This window comes from Mucor mucedo, assembly GCF_025094135.1.
Source record: "Mucor mucedo strain NRRL 3635 chromosome Unknown EV154scaffold_60, whole genome shotgun sequence".
Classification (NCBI taxonomy): Eukaryota; Fungi; Mucoromycota; class Mucoromycetes; order Mucorales; family Mucoraceae; genus Mucor; species Mucor mucedo.
The window spans coordinates 58446-80073 of NW_026252344.1; the positions used below are offsets into that span (position 1 = coordinate 58446).

The 21628-nt window shown below is 35.6% G+C and overlaps 9 protein-coding genes across 9 annotated transcripts; 5 read left to right on the top strand and 4 right to left on the bottom strand.

Moving 5' to 3' along the window:
* Nucleotides 1-48: 48 nt before the first annotated feature.
* On the top strand, nt 49-1945 carry EV154DRAFT_262152 (uncharacterized protein). The gene is made up of 3 exons (XM_051594658.1): nt 49-859; nt 910-1555; nt 1623-1945. Exons 1-3 carry the CDS (start codon nt 143-145, stop codon nt 1850-1852), a joined length of 1593 nt encoding a protein of 530 aa, XP_051456486.1. The 5' UTR covers nt 49-142; the 3' UTR covers nt 1853-1945.
* Nucleotides 1946-2527: 582 nt separating this feature from the next.
* On the bottom strand, nt 2528-3845 carry EV154DRAFT_422635 (uncharacterized protein; the record flags this gene model as incomplete). The annotated part of the gene is made up of 2 exons (XM_051596097.1): nt 2528-3187; nt 3249-3845. The coding sequence occupies 2 exons, from the start codon at nt 3843-3845 to the stop codon at nt 2528-2530; spliced, it is 1257 nt and encodes a 418-aa protein (XP_051456487.1).
* EV154DRAFT_262177 (uncharacterized protein) lies at nt 3792-5762 on the bottom strand. Its single transcript, XM_051594660.1, has 4 exons — nt 5728-5762; nt 4825-5672; nt 4324-4762; nt 3792-4256 (listed from the first exon to the last, which is right to left on the bottom strand). The coding sequence occupies exons 2-4, from the start codon at nt 5527-5529 to the stop codon at nt 4099-4101; spliced, it is 1302 nt and encodes a 433-aa protein (XP_051456488.1). The 5' UTR covers nt 5530-5672; nt 5728-5762; the 3' UTR covers nt 3792-4098.
* A 3551-nt stretch (nt 5763-9313) lies between these two features.
* On the top strand, nt 9314-13435 carry EV154DRAFT_482500 (NRDE-2, necessary for RNA interference-domain-containing protein; the record flags this gene model as incomplete). Its single annotated transcript, XM_051598501.1, has 14 exons — nt 9314-9334; nt 9402-9501; nt 9553-9770; nt 9822-9868; nt 9930-10137; nt 10197-11752; nt 11801-11917; nt 11973-12093; nt 12141-12309; nt 12367-12416; nt 12477-12883; nt 12953-13066; nt 13122-13240; nt 13305-13435. The coding sequence occupies 14 exons, from the start codon at nt 9314-9316 to the stop codon at nt 13433-13435; spliced, it is 3378 nt and encodes a 1125-aa protein (XP_051456489.1).
* EV154DRAFT_262263 (uncharacterized protein) lies at nt 13046-14536 on the top strand. Its single transcript, XM_051594662.1, has 3 exons — nt 13046-13066; nt 13122-13240; nt 13305-14536. The coding sequence occupies exon 3, from the start codon at nt 13538-13540 to the stop codon at nt 14387-14389; it is 852 nt and encodes a 283-aa protein (XP_051456490.1). The 5' UTR covers nt 13046-13066; nt 13122-13240; nt 13305-13537; the 3' UTR covers nt 14390-14536.
* EV154DRAFT_262249 (uncharacterized protein) lies at nt 14438-15859 on the top strand. Its single transcript, XM_051594661.1, has 3 exons — nt 14438-14537; nt 14598-15124; nt 15183-15859. Exons 2-3 carry the CDS (start codon nt 14880-14882, stop codon nt 15721-15723), a joined length of 786 nt encoding a protein of 261 aa, XP_051456491.1. The 5' UTR covers nt 14438-14537; nt 14598-14879; the 3' UTR covers nt 15724-15859.
* A 1553-nt stretch (nt 15860-17412) lies between these two features.
* Nucleotides 17413-18680, bottom strand: EV154DRAFT_512400 (cyclin-domain-containing protein). Its single transcript, XM_051601912.1, has 3 exons — nt 18264-18680; nt 18155-18215; nt 17413-18093 (listed from the first exon to the last, which is right to left on the bottom strand). The coding sequence occupies exons 1-3, from the start codon at nt 18581-18583 to the stop codon at nt 17725-17727; spliced, it is 750 nt and encodes a 249-aa protein (XP_051456492.1). The 5' UTR covers nt 18584-18680; the 3' UTR covers nt 17413-17724.
* Nucleotides 18681-20335, bottom strand: EV154DRAFT_512404 (uncharacterized protein). The gene is made up of 8 exons (XM_051601913.1): nt 20286-20335; nt 20154-20234; nt 20054-20104; nt 19773-19999; nt 19476-19721; nt 19280-19418; nt 19114-19232; nt 18681-19064 (listed from the first exon to the last, which is right to left on the bottom strand). The coding sequence occupies exons 1-8, from the start codon at nt 20308-20310 to the stop codon at nt 18897-18899; spliced, it is 1056 nt and encodes a 351-aa protein (XP_051456493.1). The 5' UTR covers nt 20311-20335; the 3' UTR covers nt 18681-18896.
* A 314-nt stretch (nt 20336-20649) lies between these two features.
* Nucleotides 20650-21605, top strand: EV154DRAFT_552521 (uncharacterized protein). The gene is made up of 3 exons (XM_051605061.1): nt 20650-20801; nt 20870-20904; nt 20969-21605. Exons 1-3 carry the CDS (start codon nt 20705-20707, stop codon nt 21554-21556), a joined length of 720 nt encoding a protein of 239 aa, XP_051456494.1. The 5' UTR covers nt 20650-20704; the 3' UTR covers nt 21557-21605.
* The last annotated feature ends 23 nt before the right edge of the window (nt 21606-21628 follow it).

Genomic DNA, 21628 nt, shown 5'->3' on the forward strand with positions numbered 1-21628 from the left:
TAACCAAGTACACCATATTTATAATACAACGTAATGCCATTAAAAAAAATTGGGTCTTGTAAATTAATCTTGTTTTATTACACACAGAGTAAAAATATTCCAGGAAAGCAGTTTGAATTCACAGCCAGTCATATATGAAGCGATGATAAAAGCTTTGACAGATGTTGGGCTGAAGATTGAGGAAGGTCTTGCTAGTCATGATCTGGAAGGTTTTTTTGAAAATCCAGATACTGCTGAACAGTGTGTGTTTCTTGATCAACCAAAATACACAAGTCTTTTTATGATGATATACCTGGGGTATCTTAATAATCAGGTGGTATCTCGGCTACAAGAAAGCCTTAAAGGAGCTCCTAGCGAATTGGAAACTGGGTACTTTATATCTGTAGAGAGACCTCTGATGGATAATGTTTGCAGATCGAAGGAAAATTTCCAAAAAATGTTAATAGGGAGTGGCATACTACAGACAGAAAACAAGATTATAAAAGCGCGAATCGTCACTCCAGGAGAAATAGGAATATTGCCCATCGTAGAGAAACTTTTTGGATTAAATCTTCCTCTCAAGTCTTATTTTGTCTTGTCTAGATTACATACAACTTACATTCAACTCACATTGAGCCAAGTTGTTCAGATTCGGTCCTGTGAAAAAGAAGGGTCTTCCATCGTAGTCAAGGATATAAATATTCCGATTGAAGATATACATGACAGTATATGTAAGCATTTATGGGAAAAGATTGGATTGAACGGAGCGAAAAAGGAATGTGGATATAACAATGAAAATTGCAGCAAACGTTGTAATAAACATTCGATCCAGAATTACACCAAAGCTATAACGGAATTGAAACAGTATTTAATGGAAATTGTAAGCCAGATATCTACATGTCTTGAATTTATTTAACTTTACTTTCTTAGTTCTCACCTGTCAATATAGACATGGATTTGGATGTCTTAAAAAAGATTGAAACTAGTAAAACATGTGGATGTGGTATTCATGTATCTATTCGTAATATGATTGAGGAGGGGTTGAAACCAGCATTACAAAATGTTGCCGCAGTCATGACATCCTCAGTAACAAACAAAAATCTCTTTGGAATATATCAGGTGGACCATTTTTTTGTGATGGATGATACGCTTGCCACATCAAAGGGCTCCTTATTTTGTCCGGTGTTTTATAATCTATTACAAGAAGCAATTGAAAATAGTATCAAGTCAAAAAGATTAAATTCGCAAATGTTTATTATTCGAGAAAAACTGCATGAGTTGTTGCAACCAGTGATAAGTAAAACATGTCTTTTATACAACACTTTAATACATGGGAGTTCAAGAATAGCATCAGAAGATACTTATGCAATATACATGTCTGGTTCTAACAACGTGGGGTTGCATGTGTATGGTGACGGATACAAATATAATGAAAAAAATTATGTCGGTGGTAAAGAAGGTGCCTTAATAGTATTACGAAAAGGACAATTGTTACCACATACAGGAATAGTTAAGCATTTTAGATGGATAATTAGAAACCGTGGCTATTTTAAAAGAGTCCCGTCATTGATTTTAAGTAAGACATTGACCTATGATATGAAGTGAGTGTCTGATACTAACCTATTTTCATATTTTATATGTAGATCTAGTAAAGTTGAATTCGAACTATAACAGCCCTAAGGATATTGTCTCTTTGCATCGGCACCAACATAATCTGGTTGAAGCTTTCGATTATGATATATTTATAGCGGTATCTCAGATTTTTAATTTAAAAATAAGTTACAGTAATCATGACGCTGTTCTTCAATTTAATATGGAGGCCGATGCAGGGTTTTCTCCTATTAGACAACAGTTGACACTAGTCAACTCTTGAAATGTACGAAAAAAAAACCCAGACATCTTTGATTTTGATCATGGATAAAATAAATTATGACTGATGCACTACCCACAGACTGTATTATGCTTACTTTTTAGACCGTATCTCACTGTAAGAAAAACCATTGTCGAGAATGCTGAAATTTTTTTTGCGGCTTTGGACCCCACAAAGTTCTTGCTCAGATACTTTTTTGATGTAATTTAAAATTTCTTCATTATAATCGATGATAATTTTAACAAAATTCTCTGTAATATTAAGCAGCTAGTCAAAAAATTATATGGAGACGGAGTCTATGTGATTTATTAGTGATATTAAAGGGAAATAGTCACAATTAAGCAGCTAGTCAATTTTTTACTAAAGCAAAGGAATTAAAAGGTCGTTTGAAACCCGGCGCATTAAGGTCACAGTCGGGGTTAATTTTAAGAGAAGACATTTGATTTCCTGTTTTCTTTTGAATTTCTGCATTGATTAGTAAATCTTGACATTCAATAGTTACACTGGCACCAATAAGCTCCATTTGAAGGCTTACTGTAAAACAAATTCTTCTTCCATTTATACCATCAATATATGGCATAACAACATTGGCTTCCGCTACTTTAGCATGATTTTTAGTCATGTATGTACTGTTGGCATCGTCTTCAGAGTTACAAGAGAATATCGCTAATATAAAAATCAGCTGGCTTTGAGGGATTGTTTCCAATTATTATTATAAGTACCTATAACTGCACTGTTAGGGTATACAACATATACATCCTTCTTATATACCGGCCGCCGCTCGCCCTCTGATGTTTGATCTCTTGTTACAAAATACTCTATGCGATCTTTTTCAAAATTTTCGTCCCCGTCGGGGTCTTTTACTCTCCTTTCATTCAAATTCGTTAAGCTTCTGATAAAAGGTGCTTGCACCTCTAACCCAATGGATTGTCCGGTGCATCTTCTCGGTATCATACAGGGATTTAAAGCGTAAGAAACAGCGCCATGGGATATAGCCTTAACCCCTTCGAAGGGAACGCTGACATGACAAACACCCTTATACTGGTCTTTGATGCGTTGCTGCAGGTATCTGGATTGGGAAAAGCCACCGACCATTAAAATTGCGTCAATTCTGCAGCCTATTTTATCTGCCTGGTCTAACTGATCATCGATGAGGTCAAAAATACGATTAACAATAGGATCAAATATTTTCTCTTTCATATCTTGATTCCTCATTTTCAGCGTCTTATTCCCATTAGCCATTCTGTAGGTAGAATCTCTAGTAAGGTTTATAATCCCCTTTCCAGGCAAATTGATGTCGTAACAACTGTCGCCTTGAAAATTAGGCATAAAATCAAGCTAAATATCATTTTAAAATTAGTTGGGAAGAGCTATGTTCACATAATTAAGTACCTGTTACCTTGTGATTTGCTACAAAATCACGCATGACATCGTCAAGAGGAACATTTTCTCTGTCTATATTCACTCCAAACTTGCTATAAAAATCAGCTAGATAATCTTTAAATCTTACGTCAAGATAAGTTGAGCCGCAAGTATCACCAATACCGTCGCCAATTTGACAAATCATCGGGTCTGTTGTAGATGTATCGCTATCTTTCTTGTTCAGCTGTGAATTAAAAGTAACTAGATCTACATTACTTCCACCAGCATCACATACAATAAAGTTCATATCGTCCATTGTCTCTTCCACCCTGTTAAAATATTCGGTGAATCTCTTCTCACAAAATAATGCTGCTGCTTCGGGCCCACTGATTTCAAGAAGCTGGTCAACTTCATCTTTTGTATTTATTGTAGCTTCAATTGCAGCTTGTATCATGATGTCACGGTCCATTGAATTCCACATAACAGGTACAGTAATCACATAACGTATCTTGTACTTTTTTAAGAGCTTTGACCTGTTATAAAAAAAAAAATTCGTCCATTTCTTTGGTAACGATGTGCTCAATGATATGATTTTTGAAAAGCTTGAGGTAATCAGCAATAAATTTGATTGCATGAACTTCGTTTTTCGAGTCTTTTGCTTCAGTAAATCTTCCTTGTTTTCTCAGTTTTTCCAGTTCATTGGTGTGGTCATAAGAGTTTTTTAAATATTCAGGACATGAAAACAATTTAAAATTTCGCAAAAGGTTGAGGTTTTCATAACGCCTGGCTTGAATTCTTGCTTCTTCGCCCCAATACTTTGGCCTCATCTTCTTATCGTACATTAACAAGGTTGGGGTTTTCCGGACTTAGATAGATTGCCTCCAGGCCTAAAAATATTGATTAAAGTCTTCTTTGAATTTAAAAAACTCTTGAGTTTCATAGTACCAATTTTCCTTTATGGTCTTGATAGTTTTTTCAGTGATAGTATTTCCACGCTTATCTTTAAGTTGGACATAAGAGCACCCAGAAAAGGTGGCACCAAAATCTACAAAAAAGATGGCGAAGATTAGAAAACTAAATCGAATCCTAAGTTTTTTTTAGAAATTACGAACCAATTCCGACAATAAAGTCGTAAGCATCATTTCTGTTAACATTCTTAGTGGGATTTTCCAAGATTTTTTTTGATGTGAACACTTGTTCGCTGTTAAAGTAAGGAGTTTGTGATGATACGGGAGTGATTAAAATTGAAGAAACTGCGCCCGAGGAAATTGCATCCAGTAAAGGCTTATAATTGATAGCACAGAACTGTATTTCCCCATCGTATTTGTCCACAAGATGTGTGTATGTCTCACTTCTATATTTTCCAGAGAGATACAGCCTGTATTGATGGTCAGTTTCATCAGCATTTATTATGTACTCAGCTACGCTTTTAAAACATTTGTTGAAGACAATCTTTTCTAAATCTTCGTAAGTAAATTCGATGAGCTTTCCACTGGTATCATTTTGTGAGATAACGACCGTTTCTGCAGCGCGCATATCGTTGTATGTATACTGTTAGAACAAAGAGTTGGGTTAAAAAAATTTAAACAAAATGCAAATTAAATAAATATTGCCTTAACTTTCTCAGAGAAATTATCGACGAATTGGGAAATCAGTGATGGATTTAAATTGAAATAAGTCATATTTTCTGTCAAGTAATCTCTAAATTCGGTTTCCAAATTTATTGGGCCTTGCATAAGACTGTCAGAAATTGCTGTAATCGAACTAAATGATTCAGTGGAGGCTGCATGCATTTTTGCTATTCCGACAGAGATATCATCTACATCACAAAAAAGATAATTTTCGTTGTTTTTTATCCTAGTTACGTGTCTCTCTCTAGATAGTTGACAGTGAGAAGTAGCGGCTACTCTGGTTGTAAATAAAAGCCGATGTTCAGCTTCAGATTCCTCGATAATTCCTGCCTTGATAAAGCAATCTTTCATAAATTCCTGGCGATCAGTTGGACAAACGAGGCAGTAGCAAATTGTTTCGATGTCTTCATCAATAAACTCTTCGTTAACAAATTCCTTGAAGTGAAAATTTTTAATAAGTTTGTCATGAACCTGCAATCTTTTCAGGGCAAGTTGAACAAAATATTTCAAAAAATCTGTAAACACTTTTTTTGTGGTCAAACCATCCATCAGATGGCCAGGTTTTACATTTGAAGCATCTATATCAACAAGATACTGACAGATGTTAGAAACGTAAACACCTATATCATCGATATCTTCAAGTGCGATACCGCATAATGGGGTATCATTTTCATTTTTTTGATACATAATTGAAGAAAGAAATTCTCGAGAACGATTTTCTCGTTGATTAAATTCTTGGGAATAAGATTCTTGATCATTTAATTCTTGAGAATACGATTGTCGATAATTAACTTTTCGACGCCGACTACTTTGAGGGAGTTTCTTCAAATCTTTCCTATGTTATGCTCTTAGAATTTTTTATAAACGTAATATAATGTAAAATACCAGGATGAAACGGTTATAATATTTAATGGGTCGTTTACGTGAGCAATCGAGACCCATGAAGTGGTACTTCCTATGTCTATTGTATAAATTGTTATGACTTGTCTATGCTAATTCGATATCACCACTAACCTATTCCGATAATGTATTCTATCTGATTCAAAGTAGTCATGTTTCTAAAAAAGAAAAAGTGAAAAAGCGACGTCAAAAAGCTTATTATTATCTTATCCACTCATAAGGTTTTTTTGTCGTCGCACATACCTGTGTGTCACCCCGACTCAGCCAATAAATAATGCAAGAGTTTACATAAAGTTAAATGAATAAGGAGGTGTCCATTTTTTTTATATTTTGTTACTATCGTTTTTGTTTTTTACATCTATGTTTTTTACATCTATATCCAAGTGTGGTATTTGACAAAATATTACATAGAAAAGTAATGAGATAAAAGTATATTTTTATTAGAGGTAAAAATAGACTAAAAGAACTCTGCTGCTATGAAATAATTGATCCTTTTTATATTGCACAACTCTCCTGAGTTTTAATGATGAGTCAACCTTTCTGGTTTTGGAATAGATGTCTACTTTGTTTCCCGCTATAGGTTAAATGAATAGTACTCGTTCGAACTGTTTCCAGTTAACGTTGTCCCATATCAGTGGATAGGGAGCACGAGTATTCTAATAAATCCTTAGTATTACGAGACACTTATTTATCAGATCATGCAACGGTTACTGTAAAAGATGCATACTTGTTTGTCAAGTGTAATTGGCAATAGAACATAATAGTTGATCATTTATTCATTATCTTTGTAATGAATAAATTACGATCCCAAATATAAAATGTCTTATCGATATTTGTGTATTTGGTTGTAGAAGCTAGGTATCCATTAATTTATACACTATTTCTTTATACTCTTTATCAGCAGAATAATTATATCAATATATAAGTAAATGAATCATTTATAAATTAATAGCTGTTCTATTCTCTCTCTGGGTAGCTAATCCATTGAGAGAACTATTAATATTAAGTTTCTCTTTCTTATAATTATTGATTTGATCTGAGAAGTTTCTCTTCTCGATCGGTGATATCGTAACTCAGTGGTATAGCATTATGTATCCAACTGTCATTCGTATATCGTATTTAGGCCAATCATGCAATCTTTAATATAGAAGTATGTACTCGAAGTAGGAGAAGTTGTATAGCAGTATACAAGCGTATGCTGATATGCAACATCAAAGGTTGTTTTAATTTCATAGTTTACTTATTTAAACGATTTGCTTAATTATTCTTAAGTGAATTGTACCCAAATACGACACCAAGTATAGCCAACACGAAGAAGCTTGGCGCAGCTGTGCTTGAACTCTAATACAAATTCTAACATTGTCGGAACCAGCCTCCGATATTCATAGCTGTTTATTTTACGCCCTTCGTCAATGTTTCTTGGTTTTGACACATTGTCAAAAAAGGTATTTTACAACTTTTCTTTGTTTGTCTTTAGTCAGTTACTAGAGTTTTGCATCTCCACATAATCAATCTTGACAAACCGTACGTACTGTTACGGGAAGATAAATTGGTATCATTCATTGCCTGTTTAAAAGTTATAAATTAACATCATATCTTAAATAACAGAACTTTGGATATAAAGATTTGCCAGCCATTGTGAACTTTTGAATTGCTGGAATAAAAAATGCGTTTAAAGGAAAACAGTACTATTTCTTACATGATATAATCATGTATCAATCGAATACTTATTTTTATAGCTGTATTGAGCTCCAAAGGTTCATACATTTGATAAATGAAACAAAATCAAATATTTTCATGAACTATTCGCGCACGCTTAGAATAACATTTCAATCAGCGACGGATTAAATAATCAATTAATTTTCCATGTATAGTCTACAAACGAAAGAAGCATATATCTGTTATCATTAAATGGGTATATTGCTAAGTTAGGAGGAAAATGTATCGATAAAAAATGTATTATCATCTAGAAGGACCCATATAAGTTGCCCTATTACATGCGTATGTAGTTACCTTCCAGTTTCCCAGACGGTTTTTTGAAGCTTTGCTGCTTTTTTTAGGGAATCATCAACGATTCGCTTAGGAATGTAAGTTCTTCTTTGAGGGACGCCTTAGTCACCCCTTTATTTACCGCAAGTGTATATGCTTCTAAAGCACTGGCGATACTCAATCTTTCAAACATTCTGAAAGTGAAAAACTTACAAAAAAATGTTATCTTGTCGCCGATCCCATTTTTTAAGAAGTTGCATTCAACCGGAACACATTTTCGACCACGGTTTTTGGGAAAAGGTTTAACAATTTGTTTGTGTTAATTCAGTTGAACAAAACTTATATTAAATGATATGTAACCTGCGTCTGAAAACACATCTTAAAACTCCCACCATATTGCGGTAACTAGCCGCTGCTGTAATATCACGAACATCAGAACACATATCCTTTTCGCGTTTTAGTATTTGCTTGAGATACAAAGAAAAAATGATAAACAAGAACTGGTTTATGTCATGATGAGATAATCAATTTTGCATAAAAGGGATAGCTGCGCTACACAAAAAAATAACGTAAATACCCTCTGGAATGTATGCATGAAACTATACTTTAACATTCATCCTTATTATGTTAAACAACTACTACTGAGAGTTGTGTGGTGTCAGTCTTCCAATATTTTGGGTATATATGTACCTCGTTTCCCGTTTTATGTTTGATGAAATAAGTCTGTCCTATAACAATGGATCAGGAACTCTTATTTTCCTGAAACATTTATTGTCCTGAAACACTTTCATTATAAGGCATTGTGTAACAATAACTTTTTAAAGATGCATTGTTAAATTACGGAAGGACACCATTATGTGGACCATTTCCTTAAATACAATGAATATATAGCTTCTTAGTGGTGTTTACATGCTTAATTGCAGACAATAGGCGGCTATTCATTCATACACAATTTTTATCACGCTCTTATCAGTCGAATAATTACATCAATTGTAAATGAATTACTTATTTATAATAATGGCTGTTCTATGCTCTCAGTGTCGAGCTAATCCATAGAAGGAAATATTACTATTAAGGTTCTTTCTCTTATATTCGTTAAGTTTTTTAACTGTCCCGTCGGTAAATCATAACTCAAATGTGATGCTGTACATCATTTAACCCAATTATGCAATATCTTATAAAAAATTATGAAATTTAAGGCATAATTGTGAAGCAGTGTGCATGTGTATGCTGATACTCAAGTTTTTATTTCCTAATTTATTACACAAACAATTTATCTGCGTATATTCTAAAGCAAGTTGTGCCTAGGTATGACACGCTTTTCCGTACCAATGTTACCGCCTTTACACTGATGAAAGTTGCTGATGTCGCCCCTAGAATTATTTTTGTTAGTTAATAACCTTAATGACACACTGATAGTCGCTGACGTGAGCCTTGTAGAAAAAAAAAGTCAGCGCTAAAATCAAGAAAGTGCTTTTTTGGGTGGCCAGCGGAGTTGGTTCACCTCTGACTCTTCAAAATAAAGATACACCTGCTTGCAAGTTGAACTTTCGCTCATTTACTTTTAGACTTTTCAATCCAAATGGATCCGTACAATAACAAGGTATGAAGAAAATTGACCAATTTAGCATGATAATAACGCTATTTTTATTATTTTTTTGCTTAAACAGGCTTTAGTGAAAGCACCCTCTTTTAACTCTGCACCAGATTTCAAAGCAACGATACCCATTCCCTCTTTCTCTAGTGCGCCCGACTTTACAACAGATAAAGGTATTTCCTCAATTCAATACAATCATAAAAAAATAATTAACAACTCTGCAGACAAAGATGAAAGAAAGACTCGACGTGAGAGATCACCTAGTCATAAATCAAGTCGTAGAGAGCGATCCCGTTCACCTACTCATAAAAGACGATCCCGTTCGCCCAACCGCAGAAAGAGATCTCGTTCACCCAGTAGTCGTTATGAACGCTCTTCTCGTCGATCACGATCACCTCGTCATCGCCGCCATCGCTCCCGGGAACGATCCTCTCGACATGAGGTAAGAAAACACCAACTACAGAAAAGCGATCGAAACTAATGTAATGAATAGAGGTCCTCTCGTTCGAAAAGAACACCTTCTCCCGAAATAGTCCATACGTAAGATTTTACAAAAGTTGATGATAACTTTAAACTGAAGCTTCTCCTCTTTTTTTTGCAGTGGTACTTTGAGCACGGGAGTGACGTTTGTAATGGATAGAAGAGGAGATAAAGACAATTTAAAATATGGTGGCAATCATAGTTATGATGTGCCTATTTACAAAAGATCAGGAGGCGGAAGGGTTTTGGGATTACCATCTAACCAACGAATTGATAAGTCTGTTGTTAAATCTGGAACGGTAACAATTACAGATGGGGGATCCGGAAGGGTAAATAGGCTGTTGATTGACAATTAAATGTGAGAGATACTAACTATACAGCATACTAGAAAAAACAACGTTATACAGATTCGAATTATGCGTGGAAGGAATTGGACACATCTTTGAAAAGAATTCGCATCAAACCCAAAAAGCACAGTACCGATACAGATCCTTTTGCAACCCATTCGGGATTTATCCAATTTGATGATACCACCTCTAAAGCTCAGGCCAACGATGCCGAATCATTTATCACCAGCAATGTAGATTATCGATCACTGGAAGGAAATAGAGTGAAAAAGATAGATCATGAAGAATACGAAGAATCTGAAGAAGAGGGAGAAAGTTTTAACGATCAAATTAGACAGCGTACAATCGAATTTAATAGAAGACTGGACAAAGAGCCTAGAAATCCACAGCTTTGGTTAGATTTTATTCGATTCCAAGATGAAGCAGCAGCAGGACTGGACCCTACTTCTTCCAAAGCCAATAAGACGAGTTTAAACGAGGTCAAATTGAGCATTTTCGAAAAGGCACTCGAGAACATACCTTACGATCAAGATTTAATACTTGCTTATTTAAACTGTGGTGCTGAAACCTGGGAGACTCTTAAATTGTTAAGAGAGTGGGACAAGATGTTAAAGCAGAATCCGGATTCCATTAAGCTTTGGTCTGAATATATCAACTTACGACAAACCAACTTTGCCAGTTTTTCCTTTACACAGTGTGTACAGGTATTTGAGGATGCTTTAGCAACTTTAGGTAGACATGCAACGCGCCATCCAGACGAGGAAACACGAGAGAATATCGAGTCATTGATGGTCTATATACTTTTAAGAGCTTGCTTGTTTATGAAACAATGTGGATACCAGGAGAGAGCATTTGCAGTGATCCAAGCGTCTGTCGAATTCAATTTATATCAGCCTCAGCTATTCAATATGACATCGAGCAGATATGAGGATAAACTGAACGCATTTGCAGATTTCTGGGATAATGAAGTACTTCGATTTGGTGAAGCAGGAGCTCTTGGGTGGCAAGAGTACTACCGTGCTAGTAATAATGGAGAGGATATTCCTGAACCTGTTTTTGAAAAGAAGGCTTACGATGAGCAAGACGAGATAATGACACTACATGACTGGTATAATTTGGAAAAAACAAGTGAAAACAATGATCGTTTACCGCTTCGCATGAGCCAAGTGGATGATGATAACGTAGACGAAGATCCATATCGTATCACGCTTTCAGATGATATCAAGCCGTTTTTGTTCAATATTACAACCACGGGTGCCCGTTACAGCTTGATTTATAGTATCCTAGTCTTTTTAGGACTACCCTACACACCGCCCGATGTCGGAACAAATACACATTTTTTCACTGATACATTTACACATAATGATTTGACTTTGGATCATTTCTGGCCGGCCAAGGGAAGTTCAATGAAGCATTTGGTATGGTATGTGTCTGGTGTGCCAATGAATCCCGAACAAACCATTGAAATCACCAACCCTTATTATATACCAAATTCTTTTCCCGTTGGGCTATCTGAAATGTTTGCTAAATCAGGCACATGGTTCAAATCTTCAGGAAAAGAATTTATCCACAACAAACCAGATGAAGAATTTACCAGGTTCGTAGCACTTTTTTTTTCCTTTGTTTATTTATATTGGGATTGCAGTAAACTAAACAAAGGCTGTTTTCATAGAAATGCGTTTGAACAATTGTTATCTATCGAGAAATCCGAGCATTTGAGGATTTGCTATCTATCATTTGAATCAAGCTGTGGATATAAATTGTAAGTTATTTAAAGAATTAAGAGTGATGAAACAAGACTGATGTCATTTATTAAGGGGTCGCCGATTGGCAAAGAGTTGGTTGAAGGATCAGCGAACCAGTCTCACTCTGTGGAATGCCTTTGCGCAATTAGAGAAAAGTCACGATAGAATAGATGAAGTAATTATGATTGTACACGTAAAAAGTCGGAGAGAAGTATACTTATTTAATGATATACTATTTAGGCTCGAAAAGTCTATTTGACTGCATTGGCCGTGTGTCATACATTTCCAGAATGTGATCGAATGGCTGTACCCTTGTTATATTTTATGTTTGCAAAGCTTGAAATGGAAAACAATCGTCCTAACGAAGCACTGAAAATTCTAACTTCGATGTCAGATAATAAGCCATACAGTAAAGTAAACAAATCATGCATTCGTTCCCAAAAATATCTAAAAAAATTATTTTTAGATGAAGATGCGCCACCACCCACCACACTTTCAATCTTAAAAACAAGAGAGGTAAAAAAAAATTAAGGAGCCCCTAAATATAGGAGTTGACTAACATGCAAAAAAAAAAAGTATTTCTCTCAACAGTTAGCCCAGTTGTCCACTTTATCAGAATCTGATACGGAGAGAAAAGCAGCATTTTACAGTGTCGGATGTGCAGGCTTATTTGAATACTTATCAAGCGGTCTAGAGAGTGCATGTTTAATTTATGAGCATGCGCTTGATTATATTAAGGCACGTCAAGCAGAGCGAGGATATGAGTCCGAAATCATTTGGATTGAATATGCTGCACTACTCTACCGACATTCAACTAACAGGGATGTGGGAGGGTATAGACCAACTATTTTGCGTGATGCGATGGAACGTGCGTTAAAACTGTTTCCCAACAATACCATCTTTTTGTCGTTTTATATTTGGAATGAATCTAAAACAAAGATTCATAATAGGGTACATCAACTTTTGAATAGAACACTTAAACAGTAAGTCAGGAGGGATTAAAAGTGTATCATAAAGTATATGCCTAACTAAAGGAATCTGCATATTTTTAGAGATTCGAACGTGATTTTATGGCTGTCTGCTATTTATAGTGAATTACATAGATACAAACCATTTCAAGTAAACTCAGTGCGGGATTTCTTTGAAAGAGCCGTGTCAGATACAAGGTAAAAGCGAGAATAAGATTAAACACTCACACAGGGTAATTGACATAAAAAGTAGGACGAAATCCTCCATCATTCTGTGGAAGTTCTATATTCAATTCGAAGCACAGCAAGGAAATACAGAGAGAGCCTACAACTTGTTTTATAGGTCGATTCGTGAATGTCCTTGGTCAAAAGGTAAAAAAAAAAAATCAAAAGATCAAAAAACGTGATACACTTTTGACTCAATACAATTATGCAGAACTTTATCTTATTGGAATTCAAGCGTTTGAAAAGACAATGAAACAATCCGAAAAGAATGAATTGGTTAGTCTGATGATGGAAAAAGAAATCAGACTTCGACACCCAATTGAGGATGATTTATTGGCTTAGAGATAAGTTGTCAACCATGGATAAATAAGGGGAATGCTGCGAATAATAAACCTTTTTTGTTCCTTTCTTTCCTTTTCTTGTTTTTTCCCCCATTAAATAATTATGCTGGGCCGCAGAAATACAGTGAATTTATCCCAAGGCGAATGGCCATTATGTCGCTACTATTATACACATAACAATGGTAGCTGCGATGACATATTATTGTTTCCAAAAGAAATTGCTAAAAGACGAGAGACCAGAAAGAGACTATCACCGATCTGTAAAAAAAGAAGGCACACTTATCCTGTCGTATTTTTCGATCAAAAGATACTCCAACCACGTTCGGGAAAAATCACTCGAAGATGGTCCACCATTCGTACTACCAATAAACGGCAGACATTAGCCGACATCCTTTCTAGTATGGCCCGTGCTGACAACATTCTAAAATCTGGCAGTAACAAAATCCTCAATGAAAAGTGGGAACTAATGCGCTCATACAGAGGATTAGATTCCGAAAAGACCGAACAGCCAGCTACGGATAGTAATAATGGTCAAAGTAGCCATCCTACGGTAGATCAGCCTGTATTGATTATAGAGATGCCAACAGGAACCACAGCGACACTATTAGATAGCAGTATACATATCAGCAGCTCACTGGTAGCCAACCCACCCACATCTCTTGCTGGACAGGAGACGGGTCACAGTTCTATCGATATGGGCTCTCCTGAGCCAATAACGCCACTCCCCACTCCTCCTTCGCCGCCTAAGGAATCACTGGTCGACGTTTTTTTATTTTTATTTGGCTTTGTAATTTTCCCATTGTGGTGGGTAGGTGCTTGGTTTTACGTGATCCAAAAACAAGATGGCGTCACAAAGAGACGTGAAGTCTTCCAGCTTTTGAACTGTTGTATGAGTCTAGTAAGCTTACTATTGATCGGTCTAATGATTGGTTTAACCGTGGGCATGAACACATGACCGTGAGATAATTCCAACCAGTGTTATACCTGTATTCTGTAATATTTTTCTTTCTCTTTTCCTCCCTTGTTGTTCGATAATAATAGTAATAAATATGGGTCTTTATTCAGCCATTGTACCAAGAGCTACAGCTGCTTTCAAAAAACAGGTAATTTCCATTTACTAATTTATTTGGCACCCAACAATTAAAAAAATACCCCTTTCAAAGACGTCCGCTGTGCAACGCCATTACAGCCAGGCTCTGTCAACTTACTCTAAAGATTTTGTGAAATTAGTCGAGGTTGGACCCAGGGATGGGCTTCAGAACGAAAAAATACTCGTACCTGCAAAAGTCAAGATCGAATTAATCGAGAGATTAGCAAACAATGGTCTACCTGTCGTTGAAACCACTAGTTTTGTCAGCCCAAAGTGGGTGCCTCAAGTAAGCTAGGCATTATGTAATACCCTCCCTCCGTTTTCCCCCAACTTACCATAAAAAATAATTAAATAGATGGGTGATAATAAGCAAGTTTTGACTTCCATCAAGAAAAAGCCCGGCGTCTATTATCCCGTTTTAACCCCCAACATGAAGGGTTTAGAGGGTGCAATTGCTGCAGGTGCCGAGGAGGTGGCTTTATTTACTGCTGTCACCGAATCATTTAATTTAAAAAACACAAATTGTTCCACCCAAGAATCACTTGATCGTGCCAAACAAGTATTAAAAGCCGCACTCGATCAAAATTTACGAGTCAGAGGGTAAAAAAAAAAAGACAAGAAAAACGATCTCAACAATTACTAATTATTTTTGAAATAGCTATCTGTCTTGTGTTTTAGGATGTCCTTATGAAGGTACCGTTAAGCCCGAAAAGGTGGCTGAAATGGCTAAAGAATTATATGACGCTGGCTGTTATGAAATTAGTTTAGGTGACACCATCGGTGTCGGTACCGCGGGTTCCATGGCAACGCTATTAGAACATGTTTTGAAAGTTGTGCCTGCTGAAGCTGTGGCGGTGCATTGTCACGATACCTATGGTCAAGCTTTAGCTAACATTTTAAAGGCTTTGGAATATGGTATTCGTGTTGTTGATAGCTCTGTCGCCGGCCTTGGTGGCTGCCCTTATGCTCCCGGTGCCAAGGGCAACGTCGCGACCGAAGATGTTGTCTATATGCTTCACGGCATGGGGTTAAAGACAGGTGTAGATTTGGATGCACTGATCGAAACTGGTCAGTGGATCTCAGATCAGTTGGATAGACCTACCAATTCTAGAGCAGGCGCTGCTTTGATGGTGGCCAGAAAACGTAAGCATGATCTACAAGCCGCTGCCAAAATGGAACAAAAGGCATCGAAACTTTAATTTTTTTTTCTTTTTTGAAATGTCTAATAAATAAATATTGGATATTAAATATATAGCCTTGTCTTGGGGCATTTAAGTAATATTTATCAAGGTGTCATTATAGTATGAGCATACAATGAGCAGAACAATTAACAGGATGATCGCTGTCATATACATCTGCATAACATATTATTCGTTGTCCTTTTGTTGCCATTTTTCTCAATTTTCGGAACTATTTATGCGCTGCTTTGAAAGATAAGCAAGAATGGCTCATGGAAATCAAAATTTCCAGATCAAAACGGCAAACAGAAACACAATCTAAGTACTTATTTTCTTTTTTTTCTTTAACCAATTACATCTAGAACCGCTTATTTTTCCGCCCTATCAACGGGTTATACGGTTTGAAGAGCAAAATGATTTAGTCTGAAAAACTTATTGTGTAGTGCATCATTTATAAAATTTTACCTCAGACGACTAAATGTTTGAAGACGAAGCATATTTGATGAGTTAACTAGAAGTATTAGATGTTGTCTAATATTATAAATGGGATTATATACAAAGCTTTTAACCAGGTTGTGCAAAGAGACAATATCATTAACACTATCATATATAGTTTGAATGCAATCTTATTAGATCTGTAAATAAGAACACACGGTTAACGTCGAGAACCCTTTTTATAACCACGAATCAATTTATTATGAGAATGATTTGTATTTAACTCAGTTAAGGCTATCTGAGGCGCCATTCCTTTTTAATAAATAAAGAATTATCTCATCCTGACAGGCTGTATTTGCTCAACGAAATTGCAATCAAAACTCTTACTTTATTACATAAATAAAAATTATGATATCATTTATATATCAATAAGCTTTTAATTTGTTTTAAATTAGGGCTTGTGACTAAACAAAAAAGTGATATAAAATCTTGAAAATAGCAAACTCAAGGCTTACATGTTATTGCAGCTTGACTGGTGGGGCAAATGTGTTATCATCTTTCTTGCGCTCTGTTTTGGATATAAATGTCTCATTTAGTTCTTGGTATATCCCATGAACTTATTAATTATATTACATTATTACGAAACGAATATGAGGATGTGGAATGGCGGTTCAGATATTAAATGACGATGATAATATAACTACATTCACATTGACTGGCATGTCTCAAACTGTATAATACTGTTGTCTTTTATTAAATTTGAATACAATATCAAGTATGCCGGCTTATTTTTTTAAAAAAAACTTCTGTGACCTATTTGTTAAATTAACCAAGGAGCCATAACGTATCAGTGCTGGTATTAGATGTATATTATTATACAATTTTGACATCTGAGAGTGTTCATAAATTATGAAACAGGCATCATTCGGAACACGATTGTAAAACCCAGGCATATTCTTGTGTTTGTTATAAAATAAAAACCTGGATATCTTATCCGCAAGAGGTATATCACAAACAAATATTTAAAGTTAAATAAAATGACCTCGATGAGCTATTTTCTGTGCCTGTGCCTGTGCCTGAGAAAGTAAATGACAACGTGGACAAACCCAAATCCCTCATATGTCCCCACAATAGCTGTACAACATTACACTGACATTGTATTTTTACCAGATATGGGCATTAATCCCTATAAGTTTTATCTGAAAATCAGAGTATTCAATGTGATTTTAATAAAACATATGCGACTATAGCATATGAAAAAGTAATAGTAAGTGCGAATCGTCATAATGTAAGGACAGTAACAAATAAAAGCATCTATTCGGAACGGAAAGATTGCTCCTTAAGATGACTCGTCAGAAAAAAAGGGATCTTTTATCGTGTAACGGGGACGAGTAAGAGTGGTCTCCTCAAATCAGTTTAAACCGATGATAAGGTACGATAAGATAATCCTCAAGATGAGAAGACACACAATAACAATAAGGTTATATCCAATCATATTTATTTTTATGGCACGACGGATTAAAAAAAGGGGGGTGTGGGAGATGCGCTAATGTAAGCAGTAATAAAAAGGAGAAGTGGGTATATACTCTAGCAATCATGGGTATAAGAAGATAGCATTGTATCTAAATGATGACGAGAAGAATAAATTTTGGTACATATAGTTGATTTTGTTAGCGGTATTAAAGCTTTATCTAGCCGGGCCTCTGACTTTTGAATCTTTGTTGTATGATGGTCATCATCTTGCCTTTTTCTTTTTATAGTTAGGGAGCGGCAATGAGGCGATAGCGGTGGTGATGTGATATTTTCTAACAACGTGCGTTGTTGTTTGTGAGCGTGCATCAATAGCTGATCTCCATAGGCCTGCATATCTTCCAGCTTGATGTGCAAATCAAAGTTGCATAAGAAAAGAAACTCGAGCTCCAGCTGATTTAATTCGCATAAGGGTAACCCTCCCACCTATTAGTATTTTTAAAATCATATCAATGGATGTTTAAATTTTGTTTGTTATTGTTAGTACCTTGGCATATCTTGTATTTGGATAGAACACATCTGAAGTAAATTTAGATGCTACTACAATACTAACAAGATGATGAATACAAGGAGTACACTTAATTTGTTGTTATTACCTGGTAATTAATAATCTATGTACCGTCAAGGAATTTACGGCATATCTCGTCTTTTTTAATTTGGCAATACGATCAAAATACATCAACAACGATAATAAGACCTCGTTTGAAAAGGAGGCAAATTTCAAAATACGCGTGAGGTAGGGATAGATGCCAATGTTAGGTACTGCACGGGAATGAAAATGCGTTACTGCTGATGGGTCATTGGTGATGATCAATTTGTCGTTGGTCTCGATAATGGAAATAATCAAGTCGGATACAATTTTTACAAGTGAAGATACTGGATATTCTGCTATATCTAAATGATATGTTTGTGGCATTCAATACTGTAGAAAATAAAAAATAAAATAAAAAGAGTAGAAAAAAAGAAAAGAGAGAGAGAAAAGAAGAGGATAAAATATACAGTAAGTAAAATTGAGCAAGCAAGTGCGGGGCTTAGTTTCTCAGTAGTGTCTCCCTTTATTTCATCATTGTCAGCCAATGTAATAGCATATTTTGCGCATATGTTTTTGCTGGAATGTTTAATAAAAATTGGCCGCGTGTTACCCTATTGACATTTGGTTGGATGGCTTTTTTTTATTAAATGCCAAAAAAAGAAAAATTCAACTGGGGAAGGCGTGTGATTTTTTATTCTTAGGCGTGTGTGGGTCTTCTTCTTCCGGGAGCTACGGGTCTTTTAAATCCACCTTTGCTACCGCCCAATAGTTGGATACGTTCGCCGACTGTACTGCTTTCTTGAGCTGTATCTAACTCCTCTGCGAAATAATCTGCAGTTAAATCACTTAAATCACTTGTTTCAAACTAGAATAATTGTAAGTACAAACAGACTGAATTTCAATTTATTTTCTACCTTTTTGACAATTTTGATAGAAGCTTCACTTTCTGCTGCTGTTATAACACCTGCCTTTGAAGATGAATACAACATGCGTTCTCTAATTTTAGATGAAGAGGGACATGTGTAAATAAAGACTATATGAAGGTGAGTAACTAAACAAAACGTATTATGCTGATCATACCAAGTGATTCCTTTTCGGATGCACTACTTTTATAAACATAAAAAGTAAAGCGTGGGGCATTATCTGTAATAGTTGATTTTAACTCATTTGTAGACACCTGTGCGGTTTTATCTAAATCGATCTTTTCGTTATCCAAATGCTGCATTTTACAAATAAGTCATCGTTTCATTTCAAATTGACCATTTCCCAAACTCACCAACGAAACAAAATTGAAGGAGCGATCCTCCTTAGCAAGATGAGAAAGAGCCTCGACAGCCTTTTCTGTTAAAGGAAAAGCAATTCCTGGAGTAAATGACTTGCGTGTGGTAGTACCTTGATAATCGGAAACAGTTTGAGCCTCTGCGGCCTTTACCTCTACCAACTCTTGCTCACGTCTAGTTAAAGGGGCTTCTGCAGCTTTATGAGCAAGATGTTTCTTGTATCCTTCCCAAGTAAACTCTGACTGTGTACTGATGTTAAAACATATCCCTTCTATTCTTTTAAAGCTGCTTACCTTCTCAGTTCCATAAATACTATCTACAAATCTATAATCACCCAATTCCCTTGTCAAAGTGGCTCTGGTAGAAGCGTACAACATTTTATCGCGGACTTTGGCATGATCGGGTACATAACAAAGGAACAACCACTTGTATTCGTTGGTGGAAGTCTTTTCATCCAGTCGGACAAAGATATATGCCGGTGTGGTTGTATCGAGATATTGTTCGATATTATTCTTATAGTCTTTGCGCAGGATGAGTACCAAACAAAACCATTATTTGTATGCATATTGTTTACCTTCTTCGAATCCATCCTTAACAGCCAAGGTGCCGTTGGGAACAAGAGACTCTATTTAGTAAGATGAGTAACGTTATGCTTGTCAAAAGTTTAAACTTACCATGTTCGATAGAGACACGAATGATGCGAGAACTTCCGCTGGATACGGCATCAGCAAAAAGTTTGGAAAGTTCCTCAGAAACTGTGTGATAAATTTAATAAATAAAATGGCAATATGCTTTCTTTAAATTACCTTGAATGCCACTTTGATGAGACATGGACGCGATTTATATAAGATTGAATGAGAAACAGAATTCAAAGTTCATCTTTTTTTTTTTTTTTTTAGAGAAAAAGGACATTACTGAGTTTGAACTATAATAGGTAAGGCGCACAACATGCACTTTGACTATGTGCTGGTCTGGTTTTTTAAATAGCTATTATTGAGTCTCTTTTTATAATGTTGGAAGGAATGTATTCACTTAAATCAACCAAAGCTTTTTGAGTGGGATTGATATAAATTAATTTGAATCAAATCCTGAGACAAACATAAAATTAAAAGATTAGGATTTTAGAGTGACAGGAATTTTCATTGGCTAAACTAGTTTGATAATTATCAGGGAAAAAAAAACTTTTTTTTCCAAGTTGTCAATTGTTTTTTCCTGATTTACCAACATGACGAGACTTCCCAGTCCAGGAAACAGAATGCCAAATTCTAAACAGAACATACTCGCACCCATTCGATTAACTGGGTTTCATGAACAGTATAAACGTATGTAAGAAGCGATCAAGCGAAATGTAAAAGAACTCAAGGAACTAAACAACATATTTATCATATAGATCTATTTGATGACGAGAAGGATTTTACATTTATCGTAAGTGTATATGAATACAAGGGTGTCCTTGTGTGGGAATATTGATTTTTTTTTTCATGGTTAGAAACTATTGGAAGCAATTAATATGAAAGCACTTGATTTTCCGAGTTATTCTAAATTTCCTCGAATGGATCTATCAGCCCTTTACTGTTTAGGTGTTACTATTCAAGAATATGCACGATATCTAGGTACAGACCTTTTGACCGAAAAACGAGCAACAGAAAACTTGACACCACTAAATACCCTATATGATCAAGAAGAAATTAAATCAAGGCAGTGGCTCTCGATCATCAACTCCCAACAACAACGTCGCCCTAAAAAACAGATTATAGAAAAGGCGAATCCTTCCCGTTATGAACAGATGCTGAGATTGCCAGAGTGGAGAAATAATTTAAAAAGGAAGCGAAGCGAAGAAGCAAATGCAGAAGCGACTAAGATACGACGAGAAAAGAATGACATAAGAGTTCAGAAAATTAAGCTCGAAAAGGCATTACGACAAGAAGAAGAACGACAATTGGTTGGCAAAAGACGAGCGAAAACTGAATACATATTACCACCAACACCACCCGTAGACATTTTTGATATGTCAAGAAAGAAAGCGAAACATGCAAGACCATTGAAAAAGAAAGGAAAAAATGTAAATTCTTTTTAAAATAATACCCCTCGCTACTAATGCCTGTTAATAAATAATCGAACATTCTAAGCATTAATTTTTTCTTTTCTG